Raw genomic sequence first — 13,868 nt, 5'->3', positions numbered from 1 at the left:
GGGCGAGAAACTTTGTAAAATTTGCCTCTGTTAAAAATTTTTAGTGCCACCTCTTTGCATATCATATTCTCCTAATGAAAAGTCGAAAATTTGGGCGAGAAACTTTGTAAAATTTGCCTCTGTTAAAAATTTTTAGTGCCACCTCCTTGCATATCATATTCTCCTGTTGAAAAGTCGAAAATTTGGGCCAGAAACTTTGTAAAATTGGTCTCTGTTAAAAATTTTTAGTGCCACCTCCTTGCATATCATATTCTCCTAATGAAAAGTCGAAAATTTGGGCGAGAAACTTTGTAAAATTTGCCTCTGTTAAAAATTTTTAGTGCCACCTCCTTGCATATCATATTCTCCTAATGAAAAGTCGAAAATTTGGGCGAGAAACTTTGTAAAATTGGTCTCTGTTAAAAATTTTTAGTGCCACCTCCTTGCATATCATATTCTCCTAATGAAAAGTCGAAAATTTGGGCGAGAAACTTTGTAAAATTTGCCTCTGTTAAAAATTTTTAGTGCCACCTCCTTGCATATCATATTCTCCTAATGAAAAGTCGAAAATTTGGGCGAGAAACTTTGTAAAATTTGCCTCTGTTAAAAATTTTTAGTGCCACCTCCTTGCATATCATATTCTCCTAATGAAAAGTCGAAAATTTGGGCGAGAAACTTTGTAAAATTTGCCTCTGTTAAAAATTTTTAGTGCCACCTCCTTGCATATCATATTCTCCTAATGAAAAGTCGAAAATTTGGGCGAGAAACTTTGTAAAATTGGTCTCTGTTAAAAATTTTTAGTGCCACCTCCTTGCATATCATATTCTCCTAATGAAAAGTCGAAAATTTGGGCGAGAAACTTTGTAAAATTTGCCTCTGTCAAAAATTTTTAGTGCCACCTCCTTGCATATTATATTCTCCTATTGAAAAGTCGAAAATTTGGGCGAGAAACTTTGTAAAATTTGCCTCTGTTAAAAATTTTTAGTGCCACCTCTTTGCATATCATATTCTCCTGTTAAAAAATCGAAAATTTGAGCCAGAAACTTTGTCAAATTGATTTCTGCGAAAAGTTTCTGGTGCCACCTCTTTACATATTATATTTTCTTGTTATAAAGTCGAAAATTTGTGTCAGAAATTGTTTAGGAAGGGGAAAGTGAAGGAAAAAATATAAAGAAAATAGAAAATATATGTATGTAATATATGTTTATTATATAATAAAGTTACATTACAAATAATTTACACTTATATAACTATATACATTTACATTGCTGGACTGGTCCCAATTATACATTGTCTTGGCACTTCAGTTTCAACTTGAAGATGCTGAATCTCGTTAAAATGATGACAGTGAAGTAAGGGCTGTTAATGAATAAATCTGCTTAAGTATCATGTTGCTGGTCGATCTTGTTCTTATGATGGTTGAATTAGACTGAGCAATCTTCTACCAACTTATATATTCTTTTAATACAAAGGCGTAAAATTGGCCAGTAACTTTCGTTCGTTCAAGAGGTTCGATAATTCCAAGAATGTGACATTATTTCCGAGAATTTTAAATATTCCAGGAATTTGATGTCATTTCCAAAAGTGTTAAAATTCTTTGAAAAATTTCTCGGCCAATCTCGTATCAATTTTCTCCTAATAAAATAATAAAATAAAAAATTGTTGAATTTAAAGTTTGTCAAAAAATTTCATATGCCACTTCCTTACATGTTATATTCTCCTAATGCGAAATTAAAAATCTGACTAAGTTTTCTCAAATTGATTTTTTAACAAGAGAATATAATCAAAAAGGAAATGGCATAAAATTTTTAGACTTTAATATACTTACCTTTATTTTTGCCTTTATACTTACTTTTATATTTATCTTATTTTGATATATTTTTAGGAACAAAACATTTTTTAATCATTTCACTTAATTCTAAATATTAAATTTTATACTTACTTGCTTTATACTTACCTTAATTTTGATATATATTTATTTGATACATTTGATATGTGATTGATAATATTTTAATAGCCCACCACTATATTATACGTTTTATACAGAAGATTTCTAATAAACTGTTAGAAAAGGAAATTAAAATTTCAAATAATAAAAAATTTTTCTCCGTTTCATAATTTTTAATCAAACCCACTTCAATGCTTACTGCGTCTATGAATTTTCGGCTTTATTATCAATGATAGGATCGGCCAAAAAATTTCAGCCAATCAGAATCTGGTCAAATCGAGAGAAATGGTTCGACGACGACAGGTGTTTCTAGCCTGACAACTATATGCCTCTGACAACGATCCAGTTTTAGCTGAAAAAAAAAAGGTAAAAAAAAAAAAAAAAAAAAAAGAAATGAAAAATGGAGAGAAAAAAGAATTGATGTTCTCGTGGATGTTTTGACGTGCCCTGTGTCCTATGAAAATTTATTCATCTCGATAAATGGAAAGGATATTTTATGAATGATTTCCTTCGAATAGATTATAGAGGCTAATACGAATTATTTGAAAATTATTTCTTCTTTATTAACTTTTAAACTCGTCGATTTCGTATTCATAAATTCGTAATCTTGCAATATGTAATAATAGTAATAGACATTGCACAGAGTGCCAATATATCCATGAAGAGTCAATTCTAAAAATCAAAACAAAGAATATCAGTTGATTTATTAAATTATAAACAATTTACATTTGCAATTAAACGAAACGAGGTAAAAATAGATACAACTCTATCTGTATCCTAAAATTGCTAATATAACTTAATAAATAAATAAATCAAATTTTTATATACCAACCTCTATACGAATATCCTGTATATATAATATTATCATTATTATTATATTTTTCTCTCTCTTTACATTTATTTCGAAACTTAAAAACTTTGAAACAATTATCCATGTTTCCACGTTAACCCATATAAACGTATTATCCAACCATGGAATTTGAAGTCGTAATTTCAGCTCCAATCTTTTAAGTAACTGCAGATGATCGAATAGAAAGTTTCCGGTGTGCTTCTCTATGTTTCGTTTCCGTTTCGAATCGTGAAATTTTATTTCCAACGAGAAAGATTCAGTCCTAGAGGGGTGAGAAAAAATGCACTTTCCGCAGAGGCTATTGGTCAGGGTTGCCGGAGATATTGCATCACTCGGGAACGAACGATAAAGTATATGGATTGGTCGTGTACCAGAGAAATAGTTTCTCCCATTAAATAAATCATAAACCATCGAATACACCTATCGAAACAAGCGGATACGACTTGGAGAAGTATTTTTCGTCCGACTATAAAATTTTTACACTTGTTCTACATGCATAGATAGAACAATAGTGGAGAAAATATATTTTTATCAAGAGACGAAATTGAATTATGTAGCTCTAGCTTCTTCTAGCTGTTGAACACGATTGTTAACACGTAGAAATCGATATCGCGGAGTTTGTATTATTATAGAATTTCTCCGAAATATTCTGTTTCAAATACATTAATTATAATATTATTACCGATAATTATATTATAATTTCAACGTATATCGTGAAATATTATGTATCAAATATAATATATATATTATAATTTTAATTTATATTTCGAGAAGCAAAAAGTTTAACTTGTTCTATTAAAGAAGTTATATTGAATTAAAAATATATTTCCATCTTTAAAGATATATATGCGTACATAATTTTATTATAAAACACTTTTGTTAACCAACTGTGAATGCACATCTACAATTATTTCTTATTTCTATATAAAATATAACGAGATACCTAACTTACGTACAATTTCGAAGAAACAATTTTATTTTCTATTCGAATATAGCGCATTTTATTACATGGCTCCAAGGAAATAAAATGGCGGCAGTAACCGAGATTGATACTGTAACCGACTCGTAAATTTCCTTTCTTATTTTTTATCGTTACTCAAGTTTCTTAAAAAAAACTCCATATATTTAATAAAAGAGGCATTGAACAAGAACAAAGCCGCAATAACTAATTATTCCAGCCAAGCGTAGAATTCAAAATTTGAAGATTTCATCGCGTCGAAGGAAATACAATAAGTGTCGAAATTAAAACCCCGTCGATAAAAACGGAAACCGTCAATACCGCGAGAGCAAAGAAATTTCGCAAGTTGAGAACCGTTGCCCCCTTTTCAATTAAAAAACTCAAAGTTACTCCTTCTACGAAGTTCTCAGAGCCGATTTATCACAGCTCTCTTTCTCCCTCCCTCTCCCTCTCTCTCTCTCTCTCTCTCTCTCTCTCTCTCTCTCTCTCTCTCTCTCTAACGAGCTGTATTTTCAGTTCTGCGCTTTTGTTCCCGATTTATCGCGCGTTTCGTTATGCTGGAAGAAAACACGGGAACACAAACACGCGTGCGATTACCAGCGGAACGGAAGTCGACTTTTCGGCGGCGTTTCGGGCCGGATATCGCCGTTTCCGCTATCTCAGCGTTTTCATTAAAGGCCCGCACACCACGTTATCGTTCACGTTTGATCGCGCGAAACTGGACGTTGAACGCCGATTGGATCCCACCCCATTCGTTTCGACGAATCAGCCGCTCCGATTTTACCGGAGAGAGCCGTTACTTCGTTGCTTTCCACCGTTCGAATGCCGTTTTATCGCGGGAAGAGTATGGACTTTTGCTCGATTTTCGGGAAATTCCTTGGTGCACGCAAACGTGTGTAATCGTTGTTAACATTCGAGATGGCGAAACTTTACTTCTTCCCTTCGATAACATTTGTTATTACACTTCTAAACAACATATCGATGTTAATTTTGCTAGAAGGATTATAATTCGTATATTATAATAACGTATGTATTATTTTTAAATTTTAAAACAATATCCAAATCGATCCTTTTCTTTCTTTTTATCCAATCTGAAAAGATTAAGAATTCGAGTTGAAGCTAACGCAACAAGTTTATCGATAATATGAAAAAAGAAAAATGTTGATTTGGCTTGATTTAAAAAAAAAAAAAAAAATTACACGAGAATCACTCCTCCTACCACCTTTAATCTTCCCATTACCCAAATCTACCCCCAATAATCTCGGAAAGGCCAAATTCAGAACAGCGGCAATAACCGTTCCAAGAACATCCCCCGGTAAAATAATCGTTTCGTCTCGAATCCTGCCCGATTATCGCCGCCCGAAATCCGATCTTCGAATCCCCCCCTTTCGGTGGCCGCCATTCCTCCACACCCCTTTCTCGTTTCATTAACTCCCGTCGACACCGTTAACTTCTGTTTTATTGCACGGCGAGACTTTGGAAAAGAAAAGGAGCGCATTCAAGTTGGCGCGGCTTTAAACTCCTCTCGTAGCATTTTATCCGCCACGTTCGCTCCTCGTGCCGGCGATCCTCAGGAAGTGCTCGAATAAGCTCCCCTGGAATTATTATCGAGCCAGAGGGAAAAAGTCCAGGGAAAGAAGTATATATACGAAAAGATGTGAGGAAGAACTCGTCTCCCTCCATTTTCCCCCTCTCTCTTATTTTTCCTCTTTTTATCATTCCTCTTCTTCTTCTCGTCCCGTTCTCCTTCATTTCCTCTTTTTTCCTCGTTTCGTTTCGTTTCTTTCAGAGTTTCTTGAAATCTAGCGGCACGACGACGACGACGACGACGACGATATTCCTTCGTGAACTCGTGCGAATAATTGAGACGGATTCCACATCGGTCTCTTCAACAGGCTTCAACGACGCATTAGCTCGGTTAATGGGAAATTTTTCGAGGTTGGACGAGTCGGTACAGACGCGAAATCGAAATTTCTTAGTCGAGACATCCTTGGTTGCATAATATTCCAAGTTCTTTTTTTTTTTTGAGGTGCTATGAATCGACGCTTTTCGATGTAATCGAAAATGATTTTGGAAGAGAAGAATTTTTTGTTCAGTTTCGATTTATAATTTAATCAAAGTATGTGTAAATAAAACTATTTGATAATATCAATAATTTGGAGGAAAAGAATATTTTTACATATACTTTTATAATAGGACGTAAAATGATCAATTTTGGGAAAAATTTATTTTAAGGATATATTAAAAGAAATATCTACAGATATTATAACTGTGACGATCACCAATTGGATAATATAGTAGTTAATAGTCATGTGGCGCTAGTGTCGCATCATAACGAGTGAAAAGAAGACACGACAGGCTTTCTAGTTATTAAGGCGAAAAATATCGTTATTATTTTACATTTAAGTGTTATTAAGCGTTTAAGACGAAGAAATTCCTTTTAAAATTCTAGATTCATTTATCTCGATAAGAAGCAGAAGGAATTTAAATAGTTCGCCTTCTGGAAATTAAACTCCATCAAAAGATTAATATTTAATTTCACGTATTTCCTTTTAAACACGATAAACGTAAGAGGAAAAAAAATCTCCTTCTTATAATTTAATCAATTTCGAAACGCGATTGAAAAAAAATTCTTGCATCTAAATTAAATTTTCGATACATTTCTTTAATGTCATAAATCATTCCGAGCTATTTTCAAGTCCAAATTAATTCTCACCCTCGTAACTTACACCTGCAGTTTGCAACCCTATTCAAAAACATCCCACAACTAACTTTCACACTCTGTCTCCAATTATAAGTCTTACAAACTATTCAAAAACACATCCAGTTTCCCAAATTTAATTGTCCTAATCATTTCTACCACTTCAAATTTCCTAATTAAAAAGAACACCATTTATGTAGATTGATATGGATTATGTACTCGATTATTATAAAAAATTGTTTTAAAAATTACCAGAACTCTTTTTAAAGATTAACAAAAAAAAATAGCACGTGGAATGTTGCTTGTTTAACAAAGTTATAGTATTTTTGATACATTAGATTTATATTTATTATTTAAATATATTATAGATAAATAAGGATTAAAATACTAAGTTTTGCCAAAAGCAAAACCTAGAAATATTTACGATTAATTTGTATAAGAAAACCGGTCAACTTTGATTAATCTGATTCGTTTTTAATGTTAAATATAAATTTATGATATTCACCTCGATCGGTGAATTTATCCACGGATAAATCGAAAAACCGTTCTCGAGGATGAGAAAGTAAATCAATTTTCCAGGCTCACCTCTACGATGCTGATGCAAATCATAAGATAGGGCGGTCGTATCCGGAAGTTGGGCTTCCTGGGCGGTAGTGGATGTCTGGGCGTCGGCCTAGGCGTCACCTCGTCATCCTTTGTTTTCTTGTACGACGACGAGGTGACGATGATGGGCGATTCCGGGGAATAGGGCGAGCCTGGACCCGAATACGTGGTGTCGGTGCAATCCGACGAGATCGTCGACAGTGTTGGAGAGTTCTCCAGCAGCGCTGCCTCAACGTCCATGATGGCCTGTCTGTATAAAAAGGGAAATTCGTGCCCCGGTTAGAGGATTGACGATAATAAAATCTCTTCTCGAATATTAATTTTCCGGATAAATCAATATTTCTCGGCCCGAGATTATTTTGAACATGGCGTGTTTGACGTATATCGAGATAATTAAAGAGAACGGAAGAATTATCTCTGAAAATGTTTGATCGATTGTGACGATCGATTAGAGAAGAGATTTATTTTTTTAGAAGAAAAAGTTTACGAATAAATGTTTTTCTTTTTTTTTTTTTTACATTCGAACGTACTACAGTTTTCTCATTTCCTAATTTCATTTTAATCCAAGCTTTCTCACGTGAAATTTTACACTGCCGGAAATTTCACAACCTTTGTTTGAACATAATTCCATTTTAAATTAACTAACTCGACGAGAGGAAGGAGAAACAGATGTTGGGTGGAAAAAAAAACCTCGAATCGAGAGAGAAAAGAGAAGAGAGAAGCGCAACCAGAGTTCGCGCTAGGAAAAATGGCAACGTTTCGCTCGATCATTGTCCAATTACAGCGATAATCTCGCCGCGGAATCGATTAATCGTAATTTATGAATCGTGTTTTCTTCGCTTTAGTTTTTCACCACGATTGAGAAATATTTTTCCAGAAATTTTTCTATAAATTTGCATAAGAAGAAGAAGATTGTTTTCTCGAGAAAAATTCACTAGAAAATCACCAACTCACAAGATATATTTCTAAACAAATATGCAGAAGAGAACAGTTTTACGTGATCTTCTTATACGAGATCTTCGAGATTAAGAGAATCGTAGATACAAATTGTTCAAAATAAAATACTTCAATGAAAAATGATAAAAATATATTAATATTACAAATATTTGTAATATGTTTAATTTGTTTTATGTATTTTGTAATTTAAGAAAAAACGATACAACCATTCGTATTAATTTTTAAACAAACGGATAGCCAAGAAACGTTCAAATTTTCGAAATTTCCAGGCAAAAGTGGAAGGGGAGAAAGTCGAAAATAAAGTAGTGGAAATGTAATTTCCCTCTTTGAGAGGGAGGGAAAAAGGAATCGACGTGACCGGAGAAGGAATATTAATTAAACGAAGCTGAAGGGAATTGGGGGGAGTTAAACGATTAAAAAAGGAGAGGGAGAAGGCAATGGAACGGAATCCATAATTAGGGTGAATGGGTTAGCACGGTTACAAGCTTCCTAAACTCGCTTTAGCCGCACTTTATTGCTCGCCAACTGGCAGCCATTAATTTGCGTGCGGTTTTAAATATAGCTGTACTCCGCCATTTTGCTCCCCCCCTCTTGGAAACCGTCTTCGATAAATCGACAAATTTTCGACCGAGAATCACAATTAACTCTGCGAATAAAGAAACAATATTTTATAAATATTATAACGAGAATCATCGTCGAGCAGAAGGAATAAAAAAACATCCAACCCCTCCATTTTCGAGAACCCTTCGTCGTTTCCAACCCTTACAGCCCCCCCTCGGCCATCGTTCACTCTTTAATTCAACCGCAGCTGCACGCATTCAGTCATCCCCTGCAAGTGGACAGGGGATGCAGTTGCACAGGAGGGGAACGAAGGTGCACAGGGAAGAGACACGAGACGTTTCGCCAGGGTCGATCCTGGTGACCCCTTTGTCCGGCCACTGTTCCATGAAACCACCATAGAATTTGCCTCTGAATTATTGGGGCTCGAGTTTGCGAACGAGTACTCTCTCTCTCTCTCTCTCTTCCTCACGAAACCAAACGATTTCATCCCTCTCCAGGCCACGCCATCGAATCCAATCGATCTTTGATCGCTCGGTGTCTGCGTTTCTATACGGGTTCGATCTTGTTCTTGAACCAATTGGAATAATTCCATGGAATTTTGTGTATTATATACCAACCATTGATGTTCAAAATTTTTTTTTTTTTTCGTGCAATCGATGAATGCAGCAATATCGGTATTATTCGAGTTTCGAAGAGAATTAATAAAATTTCTTTTGTATAGAGATTCGTCGAGAAGAAGGATCATTGATCAGAGGTTAATCGAATCTCGAAAGAATTTGTGGAAACACGGAACGGAAAGATCGAAGAAGGAAAGAATTTGAATTTCATTCTATTTTTTTCTCTGCTGCAATTTCTTTTCTATTGAGATTCGTACAGAGGATCATTGATCAGAGGTTAATTGAATCTCGGGAAAGAATTTGAATTTCATTCTACTTTTTCTCCTGCAATTCGAGGACAGCGGTGTTCCAACGATTAAACGGGATCCGCAACATATTTCAATTCCTTCAATTTCTTCTTGATTACGTTCAAATCAGAATCGCCAACCATCGAGGAAGGGCGGTGGAAAACAGAGGAGAGATGAAAAAAGGAGGGAGAGCCACGCGTACCGTGAAATAACCGGGAATTAAAATTCAAGGCTACTGAATGTTAAAAAAACTCTCCCATCCGTCCAACGGCTGAACAAAATGAAAACGCCGCGCGATTAACGTGGCGAGGAGAGAGAAAAAGATAGTGGAAATAGGTGAGAGAGAAAAAGAAGGGTGGAGCGACAATGAACCGACGCGTGTTTTCGTGGAATTCATTTACCTAAATGTAGAAGGATATAAACCGCAACGAGATCGTTCGTCAACGAAACGAAACGATCACTCGTTGCAATAATGAACATTAAATGGCGACGTCACGGCGAACTGCGGTTGATCCTGGCGGGAAAACGAGAAAGGAATGGACGTTGATTCGACTACGGTTGCTCTCGTAGATTTCGCGGACTGGAATATTCGTTCCCCCGCGTTGAGCTTTGCGTAGAATCGCATGGATGTCAAGTGGCCAGCTTGGAATCCCTAAAATGGGGGGGGGGGAATTCGATTTAAAATCCGTCCTCGATCAAAATTTCGAGACCGATGGTCTCAAATAGAACTGATAGATTTCTTACACGAAATCTTCACTCTCTAAATTCTTCAAGAAAAAAGAAAGAAAAAAAAAAGGGGGGTAAAAATGAACGATAGAACGACAAAAAAAAAGAGAAATGAGTTAGGAATTCGAGTCGAGCTCGTTCGATTTAAAATCCGTTCTCGATCAAAATTTCTACCAATATTCTCAAATAGAACTGCTCGCTCTTAAACTTTTCGAAACTTACTCTTTAAATTCCTCACGAAAGAAAAAAGAAAAAACAAGGTAAAAATGAAGGATAAAATGACAAATAAGGAAATAAGTTAAGAATTCAAGTCGAGCTCGTTCGATTTAAAATCCGTTCTCGATCAAAATTTCTACCAATATTCTCAAATAGAACTGCTCGCTCTTACACGAAACTTTTCAAAACTTATTCTCTAAATTGCTCACGAAAAAAAAAAGGAGGTAAAAATGAACGATAGAACGACAAAAAAAAAAGAGAAATAAGTTAGGAATTCGAGTCGAGCTCGTTCGATTTAAAATCCGTTCTCGATCAAAATTTCTACTAATATTCTCAAATAGAACTGCTCGCTCTTAAATTTTTCGAAACTTACTCTTTATAAATTTCTCACGAAAGGAGAAAGAGAACAACGTGGTAAAAATGAACGATAGAACGACAAAAAAAAAGAAAAAGAAATAAGCCAGGAAGTGGAATCGTTGGGCTCGTTCAACTCGAAGGGGCGTGTAGCTGTCCGCGCGTAATTAACGTAACGGCCACGCAAATCGAACGTACACGAGGAGCGGCGGTGTAATTAAGGCCTCTCCCAGCCTGCACGAAGAACAATGCGACTCCACCCGCGTGTGTCACGCGTCAATGGCCACGACGTGGCCGATCATCGATAATCGGCCACGTCCAAGTCGATCCAACTGCTCTTCGACGCGTGACAGGGGGCGGATCCCATTGGATACAAGCGCGGCAGAAATTCTTCCTTTTCTACCCGTATGCGTTGTACCTTTGTTCTCCGTTGAACGAGGCAATGGGATTTTTTTTCGATTTCTTTTCTCCTCTTTTGTTTTTCTTCTTGGCGAGCAACGGATAACGAATATTCTTGTGATTAATTTTGTTTCGGATAATTCTTATTCTTGTTTTAATTTTACTTACGGTTTCCTCTATTTTTTTTTTTTTTTCTGTAGATCTTTTCAAAGAATTCGAGAAAGGAAGAAAGAATTGTTTTCGATACGTTTCTATTGGAAAAAGATATATATGATTATCTTGATATATATATATATAATAGTTTTTCATCGATTTGCTTTTCAGAATTGACCCTCATGTAAATTTATAAATATAAATTTCACTTTCGATTTCGAATTGAAGATTGTTAAATACTAATTACACGTACGTACATATAAAATTTCAATATTTTGCAATTACGATTAACGAATAATTAACATTAATTTTCGCGGTTTACTAAAAAGACGAGGGATTAAATCGATATGGAAAAAAAAAAATTGTAATCGAATGGGAAATTGAATGGATTTCGATCGAGTTACATTTGAAAAGAGAAAAAATTCGAATCTAAAAACTTATTCACTCACCGAAGAGAATAAGCAAAGTTGATCTATTCCTAGCGATTTAGAGTGGAGCTCTCTCGAGCGTGAGGCTTTAAACAAACAAAGAATTTTTTCGATACTTTTCTACTTTAAAGTCTGCAGACGTTAGGATTTTGGTCAGCGAACTTTAATGTAGGTGAGCAAAGGCGATGAATAATACTTTCGTGGAGCAACCACGCTGGAACAGAGTTACGGTTCAAATTTAGCAATTCATGAGGAACAGGTGAACTACTACTAGGCTCTTTCGAGAGCTCAAACATTTTACAAACCTGTCATTATCCCATGCTAATTTTCAATTTGAGTAAATCGTACTCGCCAAAAAAAAAAAAAAGAAAAAAAAAGAAAATTCACCATTGCAATTTCCAGATTACAAAATTAATTATTAACATTAGAATCCTTTTTTGAATTCTATCCATACAATCTTCCTTCCTAGATACTTCCTTCCTGTATTCCAAAATTGTAAAAAATCACATTTCACAAAATTCTCTTTTCTCATATTCAACAAAAAAAAAAAAATTACAACGAAATATTCAATAGTTCGATCCTTCCTTCAATGGTTAATGTTGATTGGTTATGCAGTGGTGAACAATAAATAAGAAATATATCGATTTAGCTGAATGGATATATTTTTGGTTATACGTGAGTGCACGTGTCGGGCTACAGAACAGCAACTGAAGAACAACTGAAGATCGCGTAGATCGAAGATAAACAAAAGGATGCCAACTACAGAATAGTGACACTGCTGGCAACGTTTAATAATAAAATTATAGATAAAATTTCAGTGAACTTTATACCCTATAACAGTTTTATTCATTCTCCTTGCTCCTTCTTTTTCAGTAGGACATTTACAGTAAATAAAATTTGTCAACGACGTAATTTATCCAATCCTTCCGTCTCATATCCGATCCAGGCCAAATATCCCCCGATGGATCAAGGCAAAATTGATCCATTTGGCTGGAAGAGGCAGGATGCTTCTTCAGGGAAATGCGACGAGGGGGTGGTTCCCTGAATGGGAACCGAAGAAATTACAAATAACGGGATCATTAATTATGCCGGGGGACTCGAGGGGTACACACGATTGGCTCATTAATTTTCAGCGACGTTCCTATCGACTTTCTGTCACGAGGCCTTTGCCAGCGCACCGAAATCCCCTGGCCGGGACGACGACGACGACGACGACCGCAAATCAAAATCGTGATCGTGCATCAGCCTAAATAATTTCCAACTTTAACCGCCCCTCCACGTATCCCTCCTCCCTCGACTCCTTCCGCCATTATGGGCGCAAAGGGAATTGCAAATTGCACGGACGAATATTTAAGAGAAATCGATGACGCTCCGTGTGCGTGTCCTCGATACCATGAAATTTGTATATCGTATTTTCGGGAAAAATTTCCTGATTCTTGGACCATGTGATATCGGTTATTTCATTGGAGAATGAATAAATAAAGGAAAGATGAGGAAATGTGTCTAATCGATTTCTATTCGTTTGAAGGGAGAAATTATTGTTTCGAAAAATTGGTGTAATTGGAGATTGTATTATATAAAAAGAGAAAGAAAGAAAGATCCTTTTAGAAGGCGTCTATCTAATTTTTCTATTTTCATCTTTTTCAAATATTATGTTTAAAAAAATATTTGAAAAATATGAAAAGGGAAATTGTAAAGAAATTTAAAAATTTTTTAATAAAATGTTACTTTAAAAGAAAATAATTTCTTTCGAAAGAAAATTTAACAAATTTTGACCAATTTTTCTTTTTTCCTTTTTTTTAAAAAAAAATTCGTACGCGTGCATTTATTTCTCTTCTTCCTCTCGAATGTATCAAGTAGATGGATGATTTATAACGAGCATAAATTGATATCTCGATTACAAATGGGAATTGGGAGTGTTCCGGAAGTTGGATGCGACCTGGTTCGTGGCCAGTTTTAGAGCTTGTTTGATTTAGGAATTGCTCTTCTCTTCTTCAAAAAAATTTGGAAGATCTGTCTGGGAATACTCCCTAGAAGAAGTTTCTGAAACACATTTTACGAAGATCTTCCTTTCTCTTTGGTTTCGTTCGAGACTTAAGGCTTTACTTAACTTCAAATTTTACTCGATTTT

The 13,868-nt window shown here is 35.3% G+C and overlaps 1 protein-coding gene across 1 annotated transcript in view; it reads right to left on the bottom strand.

Annotated features, from left to right (window-relative positions):
- The window catches only part of rho-6 (serine protease rhomboid 6), a 41,506-nt gene that overhangs the window by 8,401 nt on the left and 19,237 nt on the right, over positions 1-13,868 (bottom strand). The window contains exon 2 of the mRNA XM_031919899.2: positions 7,022-7,289. Within this exon, the coding sequence (XP_031775759.1) occupies positions 7,022-7,279 (258 nt within the window). The 5' untranslated portion in view covers positions 7,280-7,289. The remainder of the gene's footprint in view (positions 1-7,021; positions 7,290-13,868) is intronic.

This window comes from Apis florea, unplaced genomic scaffold (genome assembly GCF_048593485.1).
Source record: "Apis florea isolate Af1SG1 unplaced genomic scaffold, ASM4859348v1 contig_3158_pilon, whole genome shotgun sequence".
NCBI lineage: Eukaryota > Metazoa > Arthropoda > Insecta > Hymenoptera > Apidae > Apis > Apis florea.
Note: the sequence above shows the minus strand (reverse complement) of the source record. Positions and strands in the feature narration are given on the sequence as shown.